We start from the raw sequence: 20,442 nt of genomic DNA on the forward strand, positions 1-20,442 counted from the left end.
AAGTCCCCCCAGCCAGGAAGCACAAGGGGTATGGGTGAGTGGCCTAGCTTTACTCCCAGCAGCACAGCCCCCGGTTCTCGTAAGACACGCCGGGGGGTAAGGCTGCAGGAAGAATGCCCCGCAGCGTGAGATCATGGAAGTAAAGAGGTATCCATGAGGCAAACACGGTGCCCTTTGATGCTGGCACTGCCTGGCTGTCAGAACTTATGGTACACGTGCCATTGTAATGCTGCATTAACATCGCTTTTTGCCTTTAATGTAGAGCCCATTCTGCAGTGGTTGCTAAAGTCTGATCACTATCTAGGTTCAATGGATGGATGTCCCGACAGCTGGGAGGGAGGGGGATGTAGGAATCAGTCTGTCACGGCTCAGTGCTCGCTGAAGGGTTACCCTAGCAGTAGCATGTTAGGGGCGCCCGTGGCAGCTCGCTTACTCTCCTGACCACTCGCCAAGACACCAGGCAGAGAAATCAGCCAACTAGGGGAAAGACCCGGTCCCACAGGCAATAGCAGCACTTTCAAGAGCACTGAAATTAGGGGAGAGCCAAAATCTCCCCTAATCCTTACTCCACCCCAAATACTCACTTGGGTCCAGGTTCTGCTTCTCAGCACCTGCCCCTGCCCCGTGTTCCCAGCGCTCGAACCTCCCATCCCCAAGCCTCCAGGCCCCACAGCAATCCCTCAACACTTCCTCTTTTCCAAACACGACTGCCATGGCAGCAGAAGCTCCCCTTGCACTCCTGCATCACAGCCTCGTGCTCTCAGATTCACACAGGGCCCACTCCACTCATCCAGCCTGCCCTCCTGCAGGGCACAGCTCAGAGACCCTTGCCCAGGATTCCTGCCTCCAGCCCAGAGTTCCAGGGTCAGCTCGAGCAGAGCTTTAGAAAGAGACGCCTAGTCTCCAAGGGATGGAAACTCCACCAGTGCCAGGTGAGCTGTTCCAATGGGTACCGGCTCCCACGGTGAAACATTTCTAGTGTGACTCGTCTGGCTTCAGTGTCCAACCATTAGCTCTCATTCTGCCTTTTCCTGCCAGCTCAAAGCCTCTCTTCTCCATGGAGAGCACCGTAACTCACGTCCTCTGGGGCTTTCTGCAGCGCATACCATTCGCCTATGTCGAAGAACGCTAATAACAGGTTTGTCCTTTTTGTTAACTGACACTAGCTCCATCACTCCAGAGACCCCGCAGCCTCTCCGCACATACTGCTGGCTTTCTGCAGCTTGGAGTTTAAGAACGAAGGGCTCAGAAAGGAGAGCGCTTCCTGGCAAGTGGAGGTTCTTTGCAATGCAAGGTCCCAGTCTGTATTGCACACATGGGATTCGCACGCGCACCGGGCACCTGAGTCCGGATGTTCCGCTGGCCTGCACACGCACCATAGCTCTCTGCATGCTCCGAACTGAGCACGCGCGGGGACGACGCAGGTTCAGTACTCTCCCGTTTCCTATTCTTACCGCAGTTCAAGCGATCTGCAGCAGAGGGGAGGGCGGGGAGGGAGTGGGATACAGACAGGGACCCCACATCTCAAAAAACATCCAGTTTCAGATAAGTAACCTCTTCTTCTTCGACTGCTGGTCCCTAAGTGTATTCCACACCTGGGAGATTCACAAACAGCAGTCAGATGTGCTGGGGGCCGGATGCTGAAGCGCTAGCCGAGTGAATAGTGCTGTTCCCACAGCTGATGGCTGCACCAGAGCGCAATGTCTCACGAAGGTCTACAAAGAGCTCCAAGTAGCTGCCCTCCATCTCGAGGAGGGGTACGGCTCTCAGCAACGCAACTGAAGTGACTTGCCCTCTAGCAGAAGAAGCCCTCACCTCTCTGGAGAGGGACTATGGGTTAGTTGGTAACAACGGGTAACCCAAGCAGAGATCCATTTTGAAAGTCTCTGCTCTGATATAGCTTGACCCCTTGATTGCTCTGCTATGGAAACAAATAGTTTAGGTGTCTTTCTAATGTCCTTGTTCTTTGCAGATAAAAGGCCAAAGCCCTCGGATGGGTGTGCAGAGAACACAGCCATCTCTCTTCATCTGAGGCATGTGGTTTTGAAAAAATTTACTGGTCACTGGATTACCTGACTCCTAGGAAACTCGGTAACTGCTTTAGGAGTGAACCCAGGGTGGGGTGGTCACAAGATCTTTCTTTGTGGACGGTAGCGTATGGTAGGTCTGCATGAGCACTCCCAGCTCACTGACTCTTCTGGCCAACGTGATGGCTATTAGAAAGGCCACCTTCATGGACAGAAGGACCACAGGGCACATGGTGAGGGGCTCAAAGGAGGGGTTTAGTGAGTGCCCATAGAACTAAACTGAGGTCCCATTGCGGTGTGAACTTCACCAATGGTGGGAAGGATCTGAGAGTCCCCTTTGGAAATCTAGTTGTGACACGTGTGTGACGAGTGAACTGTTATCCACCCAAGGATGGAAAGCGCCGATGGCTGCTAAACTAAGCGACTCGCAGAGAACAGAGCACAAAATCCAGAGACTTATGGGTAAGTCTAAGATAGCAGGGATCCCAGAGGATTCTGGAGATAACTTGCATTGGTGGGACCAAGAGGAGAAACACTTCCATTTTGCTGAGTGACTGCTCCCCATAGAGTCCTTTCTGCTTTGGCTGAGGATGGGTGGCACCCTCTCAGAACATGAGCCCTCTATTTCCAATGCCCATCCAAGTACCAGGCCCCAAGTTCCAGCAGTCCTGGTCTGGGGTGCTGGAACGTGCCCTAGTGTTCTGTTAGAAGCTCCAGCAACATGGGGATGTTCATGGATGGGTGAATTGAGAGCTTCAGAAGTCCACAAACCAGAACCGTCTCAGCCAGTTGGGCGTAATCAGGATGACTTGAGCTCGGTCTTGACAGATCTTCACAGAAATTGTAGTATCAGTGGGATGAGAAGGAAGGCATATCCCATGACTCTTCCGTGACATCAGAAGGGCATCTCCCATCAAGCCCTTGCCTAGGGTTGCTCTGGAGAAGCACCAAGGAAGTTTCCTGTTCTCCTGTGAGGTTAAAATGTCCCACGCCAGCATTTCCCACTGGGCGAAGACGTTGTTGAGAACTGAACTGTGTGTGGAGAACAATGGTTGTCTTGGGAATTAGGGTGAGGAAAGGAATCCCAGCTGAATCCACCAGACGACAGAGTCTAAAACCTGCCTTGCTGTTTGTGTTGCCCTTCTCTGGGGAGTTCACGAAGAGAAGCCAGGCTTGTAGGCAGGCAAAGAGGAAGGCCGGTGAACAGCATCACGGGTGTGCATCAGGCCATGTGGCCGAGGCAGAGAAGGCGAGTTCTGATTGATGTCCTGAGTGATGGTCACCTGATGTGGAGACCCTGAACAGGCGGAAGAGATGACCTTTCTCCCTAGAAGGTCGAGTCACTTGTGTCCCTTCTCAGAGGGAGTAGCCTTTGAGTGCTGTTGCTTGGACCACTCTGTAGCCCCCTGCACCACCAAAGAGCTAGGTGAGGGGTGACGGACAAAAGCCTCTCCCCCCCCCGGGGCAGAACAAAGCAGTGCTCCTTGGCCCTCTTAGGGGTAGGAGCATAAGAAACAAGAGTGTGCCCACAATGGCCAAAGCCACTCCACTGGGACCGGAAGGCTGAAGAATGTCTAGGAAGCTGTGCTACAGCTCCTAGACTTCCTCAGGCTCAACCTGCAGCTCTCCAGCCCCCTGAGCATGAGCTCTGGTATTACGCCTGGCAGAGTCAGAGACAGAGTAACCACCTCCTCCAGCAAAGACGATGAGATTGCTCCATGGACCTATAGAACTGGCTCCCTGTCACAGAGTGTGGGGGAGTCCAGTCCTGCACCCCTCTTCCTGGGACCCACAGTGACTCTCGGCCAGCCAGTAAAACAGAAGGTTTATTGGACAACAGGAACACCGGTTACAGCAGAGCTTGCAGGCACAGTCAGGACCCCTCCCTCGAGTCCTTCTGGGCTTTCAGGGTGCTTGGATCCTAGCTAGGATCCCCTGAATTCCGCCCACACAGCCCCAAGCCCAAACTCAAACTGCTTCCCTCCTGCCACTCCCTTCCTTTGTCCCCTTCCTGGGCAAAGGTGTTGACCTTTCCCCTCCCTTACCTAGCTCAGGTTACAGGCCCTGGCATCGTCCATCCCCTAAAGTCCTCCCCTGCTCTCCCACTCCCCACACAGACAGCCCCTACTCCATCACATCTCTCCCCCCTTCGAGACTGAACTGAGCAGGGTCACTCTGCCCAGTGACCTGGGGAAGTTCAGTGTCCCCTCTCCGGGACAACGCATCCGCTGTCAGGTTGGCACTTCCCTTCACATGGACCACGTCCATGTCATAGTCCTGCAGGAGCAGGCTCCACCTCAGGAGCTTGGCGTTGGCTCCTTTCATCTGGTGCAGCCAGGTCAGGGGAGAGTGGTCGGTGTACATGGTGAAGTGTCGCCCAAAGAGATATGGCTCCAGTTTCTTAAGGGCCCACACCATGGGCAGGCATTCCTTCTCGATGGCCGCATAGCTTTGTTCCCGGGGTAACAGCTTCTTACTCAGGTACATGATGGGGCGTCTCTCCCCCTTTTCATCCTCCTGCATTAACACCGCCCCCAGTCCCATGTCTGAGGCATCGGTGAACACCATAAAGGGTTTGTCAAAATCTGGGTTTGCCAGAACTGGGCCACTAACCAGAGCCTCCTTCAGCGCCCGGAAAGCCTCCTGGCACTGCTCAGTCCAGATCACCTTGTCTGGCTTCCCCTTTTTGCACAGTTCAGTGATGGGGCCGGCTATGGCACTAAAGTGGGGAACGAACGTTCGATAGTACCCCGCCATCCCAATAAAGGCCTGGACCTGCTTTTTGGTTTGGGGAGCAGGCCAGTCTCTGATCACCTCCACCTTGGCTGGTTCTGGCTTCAGGCAGCCGCTCCCCACCCGATGGCCCAGGTAAGATACTTCAGCCATCCCCACCTTGCACTTCTCAGCCTTTACTGTTAACCCAACCTTTCGGAGTCGGTCCAGGACTTGTTTAACCTAGGACATGTGGTCCTCCCAGGTCTGGCTGAAGACGCAGATGTCGTCAATATACGCCACGGCAAAACTCTCCATCCCCCTCAGTAGCTGATCCACCAGGCGCTGGAAGGTGGCCGGTGCTCCCTTGAGGCCGAAGGGCAGGGTCAGAAACTCATAGAGCCCCAGAGGGGTGATAAAGGCCGATTTCAGCCTGGCATCTGCGTCCAGCGGCACTTGCCAGTAGCCTTTGGTAAGATCCATAGTGGTGAGGTACCGAGCACCTCCCAGCTTGTCTAGGAGCTCGTCAGGCCTGGGCATAGGGTAGGCTTCAGATACGGTGATGGCATTGAGCTTTCGATAGTCCACACAGAACCAGATTGACCCATCCTTCTTGGGAACCAGCACCACTGGCGAGGCCCAAGGGCTGGAAGACGGCTGGATCACCCCCAAAGCCAACATGTCCCTGACCTCTCTTTCAAGATCCTGGGCAGTTTTCCCAGTGACCCAAAAAGGGGAGCATCTTATAGGGGGATGTGACCCGGTCTCCACCCGGTGGACAGTCAAATTAGTGCGTCCAGGCTGGTTGGAAAACAGCTGTCGGTATAGATGCAGCACCCCTCTGATCTCAGCGTGCTGGCCCGGGGTCAGTTGCTCAGAGAGGGGAATCGCCTCCAGGGGGGAACCAGCTTTTGTCCCAGGGAATAGATCTACTAAGGGGTCATCTCCCTGCCCCTCCCAATGTCCACACACGGCCAACACCACATTTCCCCTGTCATAGTATGGTTTCATCATGTTCACATGGTACACCCGACGGTGATGTGCCCGGTTTGACAGCTCCACCACATAGTTTACCTCATTCAGTTGCTTGATAACCTTGAAGGGCCCTTCCCAGGCGGCCTGGAGTTTGTTTCTCCTCACGGGGATGAGAACCATCACCTGATCCCCGGTGGCGAAGGCACGGGCCCGTGCCGTGCGGTCATACTAGACCTTCTGCCTCCTCTGGGCTCGGGCCAGATTCTCCCTGGCCAGGCCCATGAGCTCGGCCAGTCTTTCCCGGAAGGTCAGGACATACTCCACCACTGACTCTCCCTCAGGAGTGGCCTTCCCCTCCCATTCGTCCCTCATCAGGTCTAGGGGCCCCCTTATCCGCCTTCCATACAACAGTTCGAAAGGTGAAAACCCGGTAGATTCCTGGGGTACCTCTCTGTACGTGAACGGCAGGTGAGGTAAGTACTTGTCCCAGTCCTGCGGGTACTGGTTCATAAATGTTTTTAGCATCATCTTCAGCGTCCCGTTGAACCTATCTACCAGCCCGTTGGACTGGGGGTGATACGCTGAGGCCCAGTTGTGCTGGACCCCACATTTCTGCCATAAGGACCGGAGCAGGGCCGACATGAAGTTGGACCCCTGGTCCGTTAAGACCTCCTTGGGGAACCCCACCCGGCTGAAAATTGTCAGCAGCGCATCTGCCACTGTGTCTGCTTCAATAGAGGACAAGGCCACCGCCTCGGGGTAGCTAGTGGCAAAATCCACCACCACCAGGATGTATCTCTTCCCTGACCGGGTCGTCTTGCTGAGGGGTCCCACTATGTCCATGGCCCCTTCTGGAAAGGTTCTTCTATGATGGGTAAAGGCCTCAAAGCCGCTTTCCCCTTGTCCCGGGCCTTCCCCACCCTCTGGCAGGGGTCACAGGATTGGCAGTACTGTCGGACCTGGGTAAAGACCCCAGGCCAGTAAAAGTTCTGTAGCAGCCTCTGCCTGGTGCGCCGGATTCCCTGGTGCCCTGCGAGAGGGATGTCATGGGCCAAGTACAGCAGCTTGTGACGAAACTTCTGGGGAACCACCAGCTGCCTCCTGATCCCCCATGACTCTAGTTCCCCTGGGGGAGCCCATTCTCGGTACAGGAACCCCTTCTCCCACAGGAACCTCTCCCTGCAACCTCTCCTCATGGTCTGTACCGTACTAAGGTCAGCCCGGTCCCTGGGCTTCCGCAAGGAGGGATCTTTCTGCAACTCGGCCTGGAACTCAGGAGCTGGGACAGGGATGGGGACCGGCTCTCTCTTGCTGGCTGGGTCTGAGGCCGCAGCCTCTCTGAACCGTGCCCCTGGGCGTTCCCCGCTCCCTGGGTTAGGGTCCTGCACCTCGGGTCGAGTACCTTCCCTGTTGTCGGGGTGCAGTGCCCTTTGCCGACTCTGACTACGAGTCATGACCAGGGCACTCTGGGTGTTACTAGGCCAGTCCTCGAGGTCCCCTCCCATTAACACGTCAGTGGGCAAATATCGGTGTACCCCCACATCCTTGGGGCCCTCCTTGGCCCCCCATTTCAGGTGTACCCTTGCCACGGGCACCTTGAATGGGGTCCCGCCCACGCCCATCAGGGTCAGGTAGGTGTCGGGAACTATCCCATCTGAGGCCACCACCTCGGGCCGGGCCAGCGTCACCTCTGCGCCCCTGTCCCAGTACCCAGTGACCTTCCTCCCATCTACCTCCAGGGAAACAATGCACTCTTTTCGGAGGGGCAGCCCCGCGCCCACCCGGTAAACCAAAAACCCGGAGCCTGGAGCATCCACAGGTGGTATGTTGCCAGCCCCACTTTCCTGAGAATGTAGCCCCTCCTCCGATTGGGTTTTTACCCAGCCCACCCTCTGTGGGTTGGGTCTGCTTGGTCTGTCCCTGAGCTTGGGGCACTGGGCCCGTATGTGACCTCGTTGGCCACAGCAATAGCAGCCCATGTCTCGTGGGTCCCCTTGAGTGGGTAGGAGGGACCTGCCGCTGGATGTTCCCCTTTTGGGGGGGTTCTCCATAGGCCCCCTTTGGGAGGTCCCATGACGACTCTCTCTCTGCGTTGAGGCAGGTCTGCTCCTTCGAGACTGCTCCCTGCCATCCCCTGCCCGACTGTCCACAAATTGGTCAGCCAGCTGGCCTGCATGCTGTGGGTTCTCTGGCTTCTGGTCCATCAACCACAGCCTCAGGTCGGACGGGCACTGCTCGTACAGGTGCTCCAGTATGAATAGGTCAAGCAGGTCCTCTTTAGTTTGGGCCCCAGCTGTCCACTTGCGGACATACCCCTGCGCCCGGTTGACCAGTTGTAGATATGTGACCTCACGGGTTTTACGCTGGCTCCGGAACTTTTTCCGGTACATCTCAGGAGTCAGCCCAAACTCGCGGAGCAGGGCCTGTTTGAACAGTTCGTAGTCCCCTGCCTCCGCCCCTTTCAGTCGGCTGTACACCTCCACGGCTGTGGAGTCCAGTAAGGGGGTGAGAACTGCGATCCTGTCTGCAGGGTCAACCCTGTGCAGCTCGCAGGCATTCTCAAAGGCCGTCAGGAAGGTATCTATGTCCTCCCCCTCCTTACGCCGGGGCAGCAAGTGATTATCAAAGCTCTTTGTAGGCTTGGGTCCCCCCTCACTCACCGCAGCTGGGGCCTCACTTCTCCTCAGCTGGGCCAGGTCCAGCTCATGTTTATGCTGGTTCTCCTTCTCCTCCCACTCACGCTGGCGCTGGTTCTCCTCATGTTTACGCTGGTTCTCCTCATGTTTACGCTGTTTCGCCTTCTCCTCCAGCTCTTGCCTCTTTAACTCGAGCTCCTCCCATTTCAGCTCCCTTTCATATTCCAGCCGCATCCGCTCCACGGATGCCGAGCTTCGCTGGGAGGATCCCCTGCTGGCCGGGGCTGTCACGGTGCCGTCACGGTGCCCTCGGTATACACTGGGCTCCTCCCCGCCCTTCCCCTAGGCCTAGGAAGGGGGGGTCTCGGGAAGCCCTCGTCCGCCAGCTGACCACTCCCAGCGGGGACAGACACTGCTGCCTGCGCTGCATCTGCCCGGCTGCTTCCCTCAGAGACAGGGCTCCGTTCATTCATGTGGTCTCCCTGCTCCAGCTGGGCAATCAGCTGGTCCTTGGTGAGTCTCCCCGGGCGCAACCCCCTCTGCTTGCACAGCTCCAGCAGGTCACACTTGCGCCGCTTGGCATACATCTTCCTGCTGGCCACTCACAGACCGGGGTGCTCGCCGCTCCCCACGGTTTCCAGGGGGACCCCTAGTGCACCAGCCCTTCGTGAGGTCACCACCTCTCTGCCAGGGTCGAGCTGCAGACTCCTCCGCCCCTGGGACCGCTCGCTGCAATCCCCTAGGGGACCCTGTTACTGCAAAGTCCTTCTCACTGGGCACACACTCCCAGGGGTTAATCACCCCTTCGTTTTACTGCTCCCCAGTCACTTACTGCAGGAAGCGCCGTCCACAGGGTGCAGTATATCCCACCGCTGCCACCAGTTGTCACGGAGTGTGGGGGAGTCCGGCCCTGCACCCCTCTTCCTGGGACCCACAGTGACTCTCGGCCAGCCAGTAAAACAGAAGGTTTATTGGCCCTGGCATCGTCCATCCCCTAAAGTCCTCCCCTGCTCTCCCACTCCCCACACAGACAGTCCCTACTGCATCACACTCCCTTCCACATATTCTGACGAGGCCAGTTCTGGGTGGCCAGGTGATGGAAAACAGGATCCTGGACCACTCCTGGGTGTACAAGGTTGGGCTTACACAGTCCCCAATATTCCCAGTAGGATGGATCAACTGGGGGAGACAGACCCCATAGCGCAGGGTGCCATCTGTCTCTTGGCCAATCATATCCGGTCAGAGGCCGGAAGGCTGATCTTATGGGGCTTTCTTGTGCCACCTCTGCCTGATGCTGCACAGACTCATGCAGGGCCTCAGACTCACTCGATGAGAAAACCAGATCTCTTAGCTATGGCAGCACTGATGGTACCAATGGTTGTGCCTCGAGGCTGGTAGTTGGGACGGGAGAATGACTCTGCCTTGTCAGGAGAGTCTCTTCCTTGGGTATATCAGCATCCCGGGATAGGGACAGTCTCCACAGGAGGGGCAAACATGGTCAGTGAAGAGCAGGTGTCCTCCAGGGAACTGTAGGTCTCTGGTTGCCCTGGGAGACCACATTGGCCCTAGAAGTGGAGGAGAGCATCAGGAGCTGTTTATCCTGAGCCTTCACCACTGAAGCTGATGTTGGACCCACCAGAGCCTCTCTTTGTGCGCCGCGTCCTCCTGTCAAGAAGATAAACTTGAGCCTACATCCGCATCTTGCATGTGAAGCCGCCTTCTCAGGCGTCGCAGCCTATGCTCAGAAGGGCGCTGCCGGTTGTTGTGACTGATGTATGCGGAGGGGTCCCCAGCCCAGATCTGACTGGGGCTTCATCGCCTCCTCCAGGAGATGTTTTCCAGTCTCACTTCCCAACACCCTTGAGTTCTGGGGGGAGAGCGGCAGGTCCTGTGCTTGGCAGAAACAGGAGTCTCACCCAGACACTAGAGGCAGCATTGATGTCTGTCACTCACCCAGAAGGAGCGAGGGCAGGAAACAGTTTTTGAACCCAGGGCCCCTGGGCTTAATCCCAGCCTTCCTGAGGGGAAAACGTCCCTGAGTGGGGAAGAAAAGGGGGAAAAAACCCTATCTAACTATATTCTGTAAATTACACTACAAAAACTAACCCAGTATAACTATACACAACGTTTACAGCCAGGCCACGGGCAAAAAGGAGCCGAGGACCCAGAAGATTCTGACTCAGACCATGTGGCGGTAAGAAGGAACTGGAGAGGCATCAGCCAGCACCACCTCTTATGCCCTTGGTGAGGAGCCTGAGGAGAGCTGCGGCACACGTGCAGCCAACAGACATGGCTTGCAAAAAATTCCAGACGCAGGTGCACGCGCGTATCCCATGGGTGCAACCCAGTTAGGGGCCAGCATGCGAAGAATGGGAATTTTTGAGAGCCCAGAAAACTAATGAAGTTAGCGCTGCCCTGAGAACTTGTGCTGGAAATCTGGGGGCAGACACATGAATGTTTTGCATAAAAAAGAAAAAGGCTGAATTATCCCTTTAAGCAGGGCCAGCTCCAGGCACCAGCACAGCAAGCAGGTGCTTGGGGAGGCCAACGGGCAGGGGCGGCATGTCCGGCTCTTCGGCAGCGGGTCCCTCGGTCACTCTCAGAGGGAAGAACCTGCCACTGAAGAAAGCAGCAGTGGCGGTGGAGTACTACGGAAGTGCCACCAATCGCGCCCCCTCCCGCCACTGAGGGTGGCACAAATGCTGGAGCTGGCCCTGACTTTAAGTCGGATGGAACCTTAATGATGTCTCGGCCAAAGGGGCCAGATAACAGAGGAAGCTCAGGTGTCCCCACTAACAGGCTCTTCAGCAAAAAGAGTGAGGGGCTTCCAAATCTTTAAGGCACCCTATTTCCCTCCTGCCCTGCAACACCGCCTCCGCATCGTGCAGGGAAACCCCAGAGTCACTGCAAATGCCACCCAGCTGCTCTCAGGGATGTCCCAGCACAGGGCATTGTGGGATGCCGTCTTGGGACCAAGGTTAAAACCCCATTGCTCTGCTGACTGCCCCGGAGGACAGCAGGAACACAGACAGCAGCACACCCAGGTCCCCACTGGCCCATCTCCACAGGGCTGCAGCTAACGGATATGCCAGAGACCTTCCCTGCTGCGCTGCAGCCATCCAGCAACACTGGACCAAGCCATGGACATTTCGACTCCAGCAACCTGGGGACAGTTTCACCCCGCAGCCTGCCCCAGACGCACACAGTGCCTGTGCACCCTCACCACGCCTCCCCCAACCCCACCCAGACACACACAACCTACCTCCCACCCACCCGCAGGTCCAACTGCCAGGGTGAGCACAACCCTCAGGAGACAGATCAGTGCAAGGTCTGCACTTTGCCCCAGCAGGCCGTCCCACCCCCCGAGCCCACACTAGAGCACATGGAGGCCTGGTCTATTCCGTCTGTATGCTGATTTAGCTGTCGGCGGGGCAGTGATTCTGCATCAGAGGCTGACTCCTGCGACCAGCCTCATCACTCACTTGTTACATTTTCAAACAAGCCCCTCTGTGTTTCTCCCAAGCTGTGCACGTCTGCGAAGCCTCTTACAACCCTCCTTTGCCATGATGCTGTCATGGAGAGTGGGGGAGTCTGGGCCCTGCAACCCCCACTTCCTGCGATTCACCGGGACTCTCAGCCAGCCAGTAACACAGAAGATTTATTAGATGACAGGACACAGTCCCAAGCAGGGCTTGTAGGTACAACCAGGACCCCTCAGTCAGGTCCCTCGGGAGGGCAAGGACCTTAGACCCCAGACTTGGGGTTCTCTGCCTCTTCCCAGCCAGCCTCAAACTGAAACTAAAAACCCCTCCAGCCGGCTCTCTCCCTTTGTCCAGTTTCCTGGGCAAAGGTGTTGACTCTCCTCACTCCCCTCCTGGCTCAGGTTCCAGGCTCAGGTACCATCCCTCACCAAAAGTCACCCCCTGCTCTCCCATCCCCCATGCAGACAATGCCAATAAAACCAGACGACATTCCCCAGTCAGTCCACCCCGCTCCCCACTGCATCACAGACGCCTACAAAACACTTCACAAAGTTAGGGCTTGCTGACTGCCCTGCCCAATCCTGTCTCACTGTTCCCTGGATGCCCCCATCTGTCTGTCTCCAGCTGCTGGCTTGTCTCATACCCGACTGGACGCTTGCTGGGGACAGCACCGGCTTTGTTCTGTCTGTGCAGTGCCCAGCAGAGCAGGGTCCCAGGCTGTGACTGGGCTCCTCGGCACTACACTAATGCAGATTAACAATCATCAGAATATTGCTAGGAAGGTGCTAGGACTGCGCTAGCTTAGTTTGTACATTGACGGGAATCCGCTGCACAGATATGAACACGATTACAGCAGGGTAACCGAACCCACAACAGGGGCCCGTATAGCATAACCACTGCGTGCTGCTCTGCCCATATACGCAGGCAGATTATTTTCTGATTTCTAAGTTTGTTCTTTATTTTAAACAGCAGAAGAAGGAAGTTCCAGATGCTTCCTATTACCATGCAGCAGCAATGCTAGGGAGGTGAAGCTAGGAATGCAGAGGTTAAACTGATCTCTTGCTTCACCTTAACTCTGCCCCTTGCCCAAACACACTGCAATGCAGTCGATGGTTACGTGGGCTCACAGCACTGTATCTGTGTTATCCCCACACGTGGCACGTCAGGTAGTCAGGTGAGCTGCAATTTACAGACGTCTGCTTCTTCAGCAGCACCAAGGTCTTTCCTAGCCCAGATTAAATTCGTTTCTCTGTATAAAATCACCAGAACAAGTTCAGTGGCGACATGAACAGTGGCATACGTGGCAAAGTGGTGGGACTCGCTCTGATGACAAACCAAGGGGCAAGACCAGCGACTAAAAGCAGAGCATAAGGAAGCAAGAATGACAGCTGCACACACTTGTGAACCTCCACCAGTGTGAGCAAGTTACACGTGGCTGAACAGCCACCCAGTGGCACGGGAGTTCCACTGACCCCAGACATATAGCTTGCATCCCCATTCTCATCCCCCGGAATTTAGCCCATCTCTTCGGGAGGAGTCACAAGTGCCTCCCTCAGGGCTGGGGCTGGCTGGCCAGGCGCTGCAGTTCTGAGAGGTGTTTTACTTCTGCACAGATACGCACATGAATTAAACTGTGTTAAATCTGAAGCCGCTTCCTGCAGACGCTCTCTGCAGAGCTGTAACAGCTGAAGTTATCCCACGGTTTGGAAGGTTTATTAGCTAACCCCTTGGTAATGAAGCTGTTTAGTTAATTCCAGCTCTTCACAGACACTAGACTGAGCCTGCCGCCACACAGCTCAGACAGTGCTTGCGAACCAGGGTGGACATTCATTTGAATAAGATTAGGACTGTTTGTTACTTTAGGGACATTAATGTCATTCTGCAGATTACCAGTTTCAAACTATCGCTTTAAAATGTAATAATGGATTTCCAGCTTCCCAGCAAAAGCTGAACTTTCCTCCTCAGCCAACAGGAAAACTGTTCCTAGTGCTAAACAGCTCATTGTAGTAAATTTAGCCCCTTGCTCACAGGAAGATATGGTAATGAACCACAACTGATTAAGAAGCTGTCATTTCCCTGAAACTGCCCGTTGCTCGTTCAGTGGGAAGCCATATGTCTCAGCCGATTTCTTTATTACAAGTCTGTTTCACAAGGGCGCAGTTGCAGCATATGGCATTCACGCACCTCTTCCTGGCACGCTTTAAGAGCTATAAATGAAACGCATTTCCCTCGCTTCCCCCCACACTCAGGATCACCCAGGACTGCCAGTCGGGACCGCCTCCCAGTGACCAGGCCCAGACACTGCAGAGGCAGGTGGGGCAACCACAACAGAACCCAGCCACCAGAAGTTTCCCTCCAGCCTCTGGCTCTGGCCCTGCATCAGACTGGTTTGGGCCCTTCTATTTTCCCCTGTATCTCTGGATGTTCTCCTCAGCCATGAAAACACTGACCCTTTCCTGATCCCTCAGCCACTCGTGCCGGCAGTGACAGCCAGCGGCCGTGCGTTCCGCAGGCCAGCTACGCCCTGCATAACCAAGTGCTGATCCATTGGGGTGACACGTACCTGTCGTTCCGTTTCACCACCATACACTAGGATGGGGCCACCTGGGGGCAAGGGGCTGCAGGGAACAGGGCTCACAGCACAGTCTATGGTATCACTTGAGACCTGGGGCACCGGCTGAGGTACAGACCGTTCCTCCAGCAAGGCGTCCCACTGCACATCCTGTCTGACCGGGCCCAGCAGGAGCTGCTCCCCACCCCGTATGTCCAAGCACTAGCGACGAGGGCAGCTGAGGGAACATACCTCTTGCAGCAGACGTTGGTCCAGGCAGTCTCCATCGGCGTTAAAGAGCAAGTCCCAGCTCCCCTCTGCCGCAGCACTGCTATCGCTCGGAGCTCCGTCACTTGGCTGCCCAGGCGCTTCTGACGTGCCATCTTCGGTCACACCACCGTCCTCCATCCCTGGCTCTCCATCCGCTCGCAAGCCATGCGATGGCCTCGCCACCCCGCCTGGACAGTCCACCTCCTCAGCCAAGCTCCCGGCCGAGCGGCTGCCTGGGATCTCCAGAGACTGGCTGTGCTCAGTGCTCCCAGGAGCTCCAAGTGCACAGGGGGCACCCTCTGCAGCATAGCTGCCCGAGCCGCAGGGCATCTCCGTCCCACACATTGCTGTGCTGCCTCTGGCCTCGTCCACACGCTCCGGCGGGGCCCCGGTGCCAGAGTCTGTCCTAGGGGATGTGCTGTGCACTCTCGCCCTGGCATGCTCACGCAGGCCTCCCTCTAAAGCAGCAGCAGCGCTCCCCAACCTCCTGCACGGCGGATCTGCGGCACCTGCCCCTGAAAGCTTGCACGCGCTCCCTGCGTTCTCATCTGCGGCACCTTCCTCTCTGAGCTCCCATACACTGCCTGCGCTCTCCCTGCTTGCATCTGTGGCACCCTCCCCTCTGAGCTCACACACGCTGCCTGCGCTCTCCCTGCTTGCATCTGCGGCAACCTCCCCTGTAAGCACGCACATGCTTCCTGCATTCTCATCTGCGGCACCCTCCCCTCTGAGCTCGCACACGCTGCCTGCGCTCTCCCCGCTCTCATCTGTGGCACCGTCCCCTCTGAGCTTGCACACGCTGCCTGCGCTCTCCCCGCTCTCATCTGCGGCACCCTCCCCTCTGAGCTCGCACACGCTGCCTGCGATCTCATCTAAAGCACCCTCCCCTCTGAGCTCGCACGCGCTGCCTGCGTTCTCCCCGCTCTCATCTGTGGCACCGTCCCCTCTGAGCTCACATGCGCTTCCCGCGCTCTCCTCACTCTGATCTGCAGCGGCCTCGCCTCTGAGCTCACACGCAGTTCCTGTGCTCTCCCCGCTTGGAGCTGTCCTCTCACATGGCTGATCTGCAGCACTCTCCTCTTGAAGTTCACAAGTGCTTCCTGCACTCTCCCCACTCTCATCTGCGGCACCCTGCACTCTGAGCTCGCACACGTTGCCTGCGCTCTCTGCACTCGGATCTGCGGCGCCCTCCCCGCTGAGCTCGCACACGCTGCCTGCGCTCTCCGCGCTCAGATCTGTGGCGCCCTCCCCTCTGAGCTCGCACACGTTGCCTGCGCTCTCTGCACTCGGATCTGCGGCGCCCTCCCCTCTGAGCTCGCACACGCTGCCTGCGCTCTCCCCCCTTGGATCTGCGGCGCCCTCCCCTCTGACCTCGCACACGCTGCCTGCGCTCTCCGAGCTCAGAGCTGGAATGCTCTTGTCTACACATTCAGATGTGCTACCTGTGCTCCCCCCAGACCTCTGCTCCTGTGTGTGCTCTTCCCCTCCATGCGGCAGCACAAGCAGGGGACTAGATGTTTCCACTGACAGAAGGGAACAAGTTCCAGTACCTGTCCTTGAATCCCAGTCCCTGCAGCTTAGCTCCCTGAGCCCTGGCTTGCTGGGCACCTGCTCCTCACTACGAGCAGGAGCCTGACCCAGACAGGGCTCCTGAGGGCTGAGCTGTTCACTGTGGAGGTTTGTTTCCAGCTGCCTACACGGCTGATCCTCTGGGGCCAGATGGTTTTGGTGGAGTGTGCGACGCTGATCCCAGCCCTCGGCAGTGGCTCCTTCGGGCCGCCCTGCAGCGCTGCCCTGTTTGCTGTCCCCCAGGGGTACGCGCTTCCTTGTTTTCCCCTCTGACCTCCTCCCCTCTCTGGCCACGTGCTTGCGGGCTCCAACACTGAGGCTCTGCCTCTCACCGTGGCCTTTGGTGCCTTCCTTCTGCAGCACATGGTGGTTTTCCTCCTCCCTCTGGCTCCCCATCCCCCATGCAGCGCTGGTCGCGCCCACTCCTGGGGCTGCCATCTCCCGTCGTGCTTTGGGCACGTAGAGGGCCATGTCGGGCTTCCTGGGCCGGGCCCGGCTCTTCTCCCCCTCCTGCTGCATGGTGCCACCTCTGCCTGCAAGGGAGAGAGAGCACTGATTCACTGCCACAGAAGCAAGACCCGGGCTGACCCCCAGGCCGGGCAGGCAGTTGTGGACCTGGGACAAAATCCAAAACTAAGGCCCCCTCCCTTCCAACCCATCACCATGGAGACAAAAGGGGCCCTGGGGAGGGGGCTGGAGAGCCAGCCTGCCCCACACTCGCCCTGCAGCAGCAGCTCTTGTCCCACAGGCTGGGCCCTGCTGCCCTTCCCTCCCCACAGGAGTGGCCAGGCTGAATTGGAGTGAGCGCTGCTGCAACCCCACAAGCCAGGTCTCTACACAGCTCACTCAACCCCCAGGGCTCCAGGGCCTCCAACAAGCTATCCCTCCCCTCCCAGGCCCTGGAGTTATCAAGTGAACAAATGGCTGAGCCCTGGAAGCCTTGGATCACCCAGCACGGTGCCCAGGTCAGTGTCCACGGGGGACACACAGCGCACAGAGCACAGTGCCAGACACTCCCCCCAGTGCTAAGGTGACTCTGACTTCAGGAAAGGAAGGACTGGGGTGCCCCGAGCAAGGCTAGTTAATACGCCCCCCTCCTCCGCCCCCCGTAAGCACAGACCAGCTACAACATACTGCCCCACAGGGAACACAACACTGCGCCAAGATGGGGCCAGCACCCCAGTGAGCCCTTCCCAGCCCAGCTCCCGACTCGGTAACACCACAGCCTTCAGCTCACTGTGACAGCCAACACAAGGGGCTCAGACCCACAGGCCCCGCTGCTCAGCACCCACGACTTTCCTGGAGGGTTTTAAGCAGCACAAGGTTGCCTTCCTCACTGCCCATCCTACTGGGTTACAGGCCTGCGTTCGCAGAGCCACCCGAAGACGATCAGTACTGAGCTCTGCCGGGGAAGCTCACCTGCCTGCAGAACAGGCTCGTGAAGGGCCGGGCACGCAGCCACGTCTGGACAGCGGCAGGAGAACGGGCCCGGGCCTCCACGCTGCCCATGCCAGCTGGGTTATGGGCCTGTGTTTGCAGAGCCACCCAAAGACAATCATAAGAACATCAAAACGGCCACACTGGGTCAGACCAAAAGCCCACCTAGCCCAGGATCCTGTTTTCCAACAGCGGCCAGTGCCAGGTGCCCCAGAGGGAATGAACAGAGCAGGGAATCATCAAACGATCCATCCCGTGGCCCTTTGCCAGCTCCTGGCAAGCAGAGGCTCAGGACACCATCAGGACTGAGACAGTCAGCAGTGATCTCTGCAGCGAGGGGCTGGGAACGCAGCCACGCCCGGACAGTGGCAGGAGAATGGTGTGCTGGGCTCCCCAGGGCTCAGCAGCTCCACGGCACATGTTCGACCAAGTACGAGGGTGGTTTCCGACCTGCCAGTCCCACTGCCCCGTCTTGAGCCAAATTTCCTTCTCATGCCTTGGCCCCAGTGACAGACGCTCTGCCTCTGTCCCCCAACGCCTTCAGCAAGCAGAGCCAGGTCCCAGCACTGGGGCGCAGGCCAAGGAGGGAGAGGTTGGCTAGGCTAAGGAGCAAAAGGCAGGAAACCGTTAGGAGGCGGCTGGCTTTTACTCACTGTTCACGGCAGGACCAGCTAAGGACACAGCTGCCCTACTGACACCATCTACCCGGAGCGTCTCCTGTAGACATCAGCTCTGCTGCTAACATGGCCCCACAGATGGTCTTGCAGAGCCAAACACCCCCGGGCCATATGAACGTGCGCGTGCGGAAGCGCATTCTAACAGCTTCAAAGAATCCTGTGGCACCTTATAGACTAACAGATGTTTTGGAGCATGAGCTTTCGTGGGTGAATACATGCATGCATCTGAAGAAGTGGGTATTCACCCACGAAAGCTCATGCTCCAAAACGTCTGTTAGTCTATAAGGTGCCACAGGATTCTTTGCTGCTTTTACAGATCCAGACTAACACGGCTACCCCTCTGATTTCTAACAGCTTATCATTTGAGGTTTGTATTTGCTGGCCTGGCCTGGCGCCGTTCCTCACTGAGGATTAACCTCTTGCCTGGGTTACACGTTCGCTCCGTTTTACTGACCTTTTGAGGGCATTTGGCGCCGTAACAAGTGCAGGCCAGTCAAGCTGTCCTGTGTGCAATGCCCATCTGCCATCTACCTCAGCTAGCAAATCTCTCTCTCTCTCACCCCCACCCACACCATAAACACCTTTTACCACCCTGTGTAGTTATAGGAGGCCTGGGAAGAGACCCGAGGAAAGACGGAGGCCATTGAGTTGAGACAGGAGAGGAATAAGAGGCAGGAAGAGACAGACGTGGATGAAGCCTGGCATGGAGCAGGGAGCTCAGGCACCAAGATTTGCCTTTCAAGAACAAGAGATTCAGTGGAACTGAACATCGAGACTTTTGTGGCGGATACAAAGAAACGCTCCTCTGGGAACACACGCCTAGCCAGAGGACCTCAGTGCCACCAGGTACCCCAGGGCCAAGCGGCTCAGCGAAGGAGCAGCCGTGTAATGGGGATGCTCAGGGGCGGGGCATTCAACAGGTGACAGACACCAGGCCTCTCACAACTGGCTCTGAGGCAGCAGGTGGGGACTGCACCGCGCCATGGTAACCGTCAGGCAGAAGGAATGAACCTGCTCCTGGGAGATAAGCGGAAGTTGTGACGAACAGGGAATGTTCTTAATGTGTTCTCTGAATACTGTGTTGGTGCCTCAGTGTCCCCTATGTAGTTCTTAAGTATCTAGGTGGTGGAATAAGGGTGTGTGATTGCTGCAGAGCAAAGGGCCAGTGCCCCTAAATGCCTGACACTCTGTCTCCTAGCAACTGATGACCTGGGCCCCTCCTCTGCAAAGGTGCCAGCTGAAGGTGTTGGAGACAAAGGGATCAGGTGACCTCCTGGCCCGGGAAAGGGGCTGAGCAGAGAGGAGGGGCTGGAAGGGGTGGTTAGTCTGGAGCTGGCTGAGGTCGAGGAGTGAAGTGCAGACGTGGGGGTCTGGCTCACTGGCCCCCAAAATGGACCCAGCTGAGGGGTCCGGTTCGCTGTATCTACAAGCTCTGTGTTAGACCCTGTTCCTGTCATCGAATAAACCTCTGTGTTACTGGCTGGCTGAGAGTCACGTCTGACTGCGAAGTGGGGGTGCAGGACCCTCTGGCTTCCCCAGGACCCCGCTGGGTGGACTCGCTGTGGGAAGCGCACGGAGGGGCAGAGGATGCTGAATGCTCCAAGGAGAGACCCAGGAGGTGAAGACTTGTGAGCTTCTTGCCCTGGAGACAGTCTGCTCCGAGGGAGAGGAGGCTCCCCAAAGTCCTGTCTGGCTTGGTGGGGAGCAGTTCCAGAGCATCGCCCGGGAGCACCGTGACAGAAGTAGAATCACAGAGGGGTAACGGAGCACCCCCAGGCCCTCCACTCCCCACACAGAGCCAGCGGGATGGAGCCATTGGCTCTCTAGCGAGCGCACGGAGCTCTCACCAGCACAGCTCGGGGTTGCCTTAGCTTAGGGGCAGGTAAGAGAAACTCAGGGGAACACATTACTGCAACTTTCCCTCTCAGGAGCCTCCAGCAGTGCACCCTGCCCCCTTCCACAGCCAATCCCTGGCCTACAGAGCCATCCATTAGAGGGGTCAGTGAGTAATTAGCTGGGCTGTAATGAAGCTACATTCATCAGCCCAAGAATCAATTCTCTCCTGAACATCTACGGCTACAAGCTCCTCTCTGGCAGCACCTTCCC

At 57.1% G+C, this 20,442-nt stretch overlaps 1 protein-coding gene across 8 annotated transcripts in view; it reads right to left on the bottom strand.

The window, feature by feature from the left end:
• Window positions 1-20,442, bottom strand: part of R3HCC1L (R3H domain and coiled-coil containing 1 like) — a 52,458-nt gene that overhangs the window by 12,638 nt on the left and 19,378 nt on the right. For 7 of the 8 annotated variants that reach the window (XM_030569137.1, XM_030569142.1, XM_030569139.1 and 4 more), the window contains one exon: window positions 14,636-16,755. In XM_030569137.1, the coding sequence (XP_030424997.1) occupies window positions 14,636-16,755 (2,120 nt within the window). The remainder of the gene's footprint in view (window positions 1-14,635; window positions 16,756-20,442) is intronic. The other variant, XM_030569136.1, reaches the window with a different exon arrangement.

The sequence above is a fragment of the Gopherus evgoodei genome, chromosome 7 (assembly GCF_007399415.2).
Source record: "Gopherus evgoodei ecotype Sinaloan lineage chromosome 7, rGopEvg1_v1.p, whole genome shotgun sequence".
Classification (NCBI taxonomy): Eukaryota; Metazoa; Chordata; order Testudines; family Testudinidae; genus Gopherus; species Gopherus evgoodei.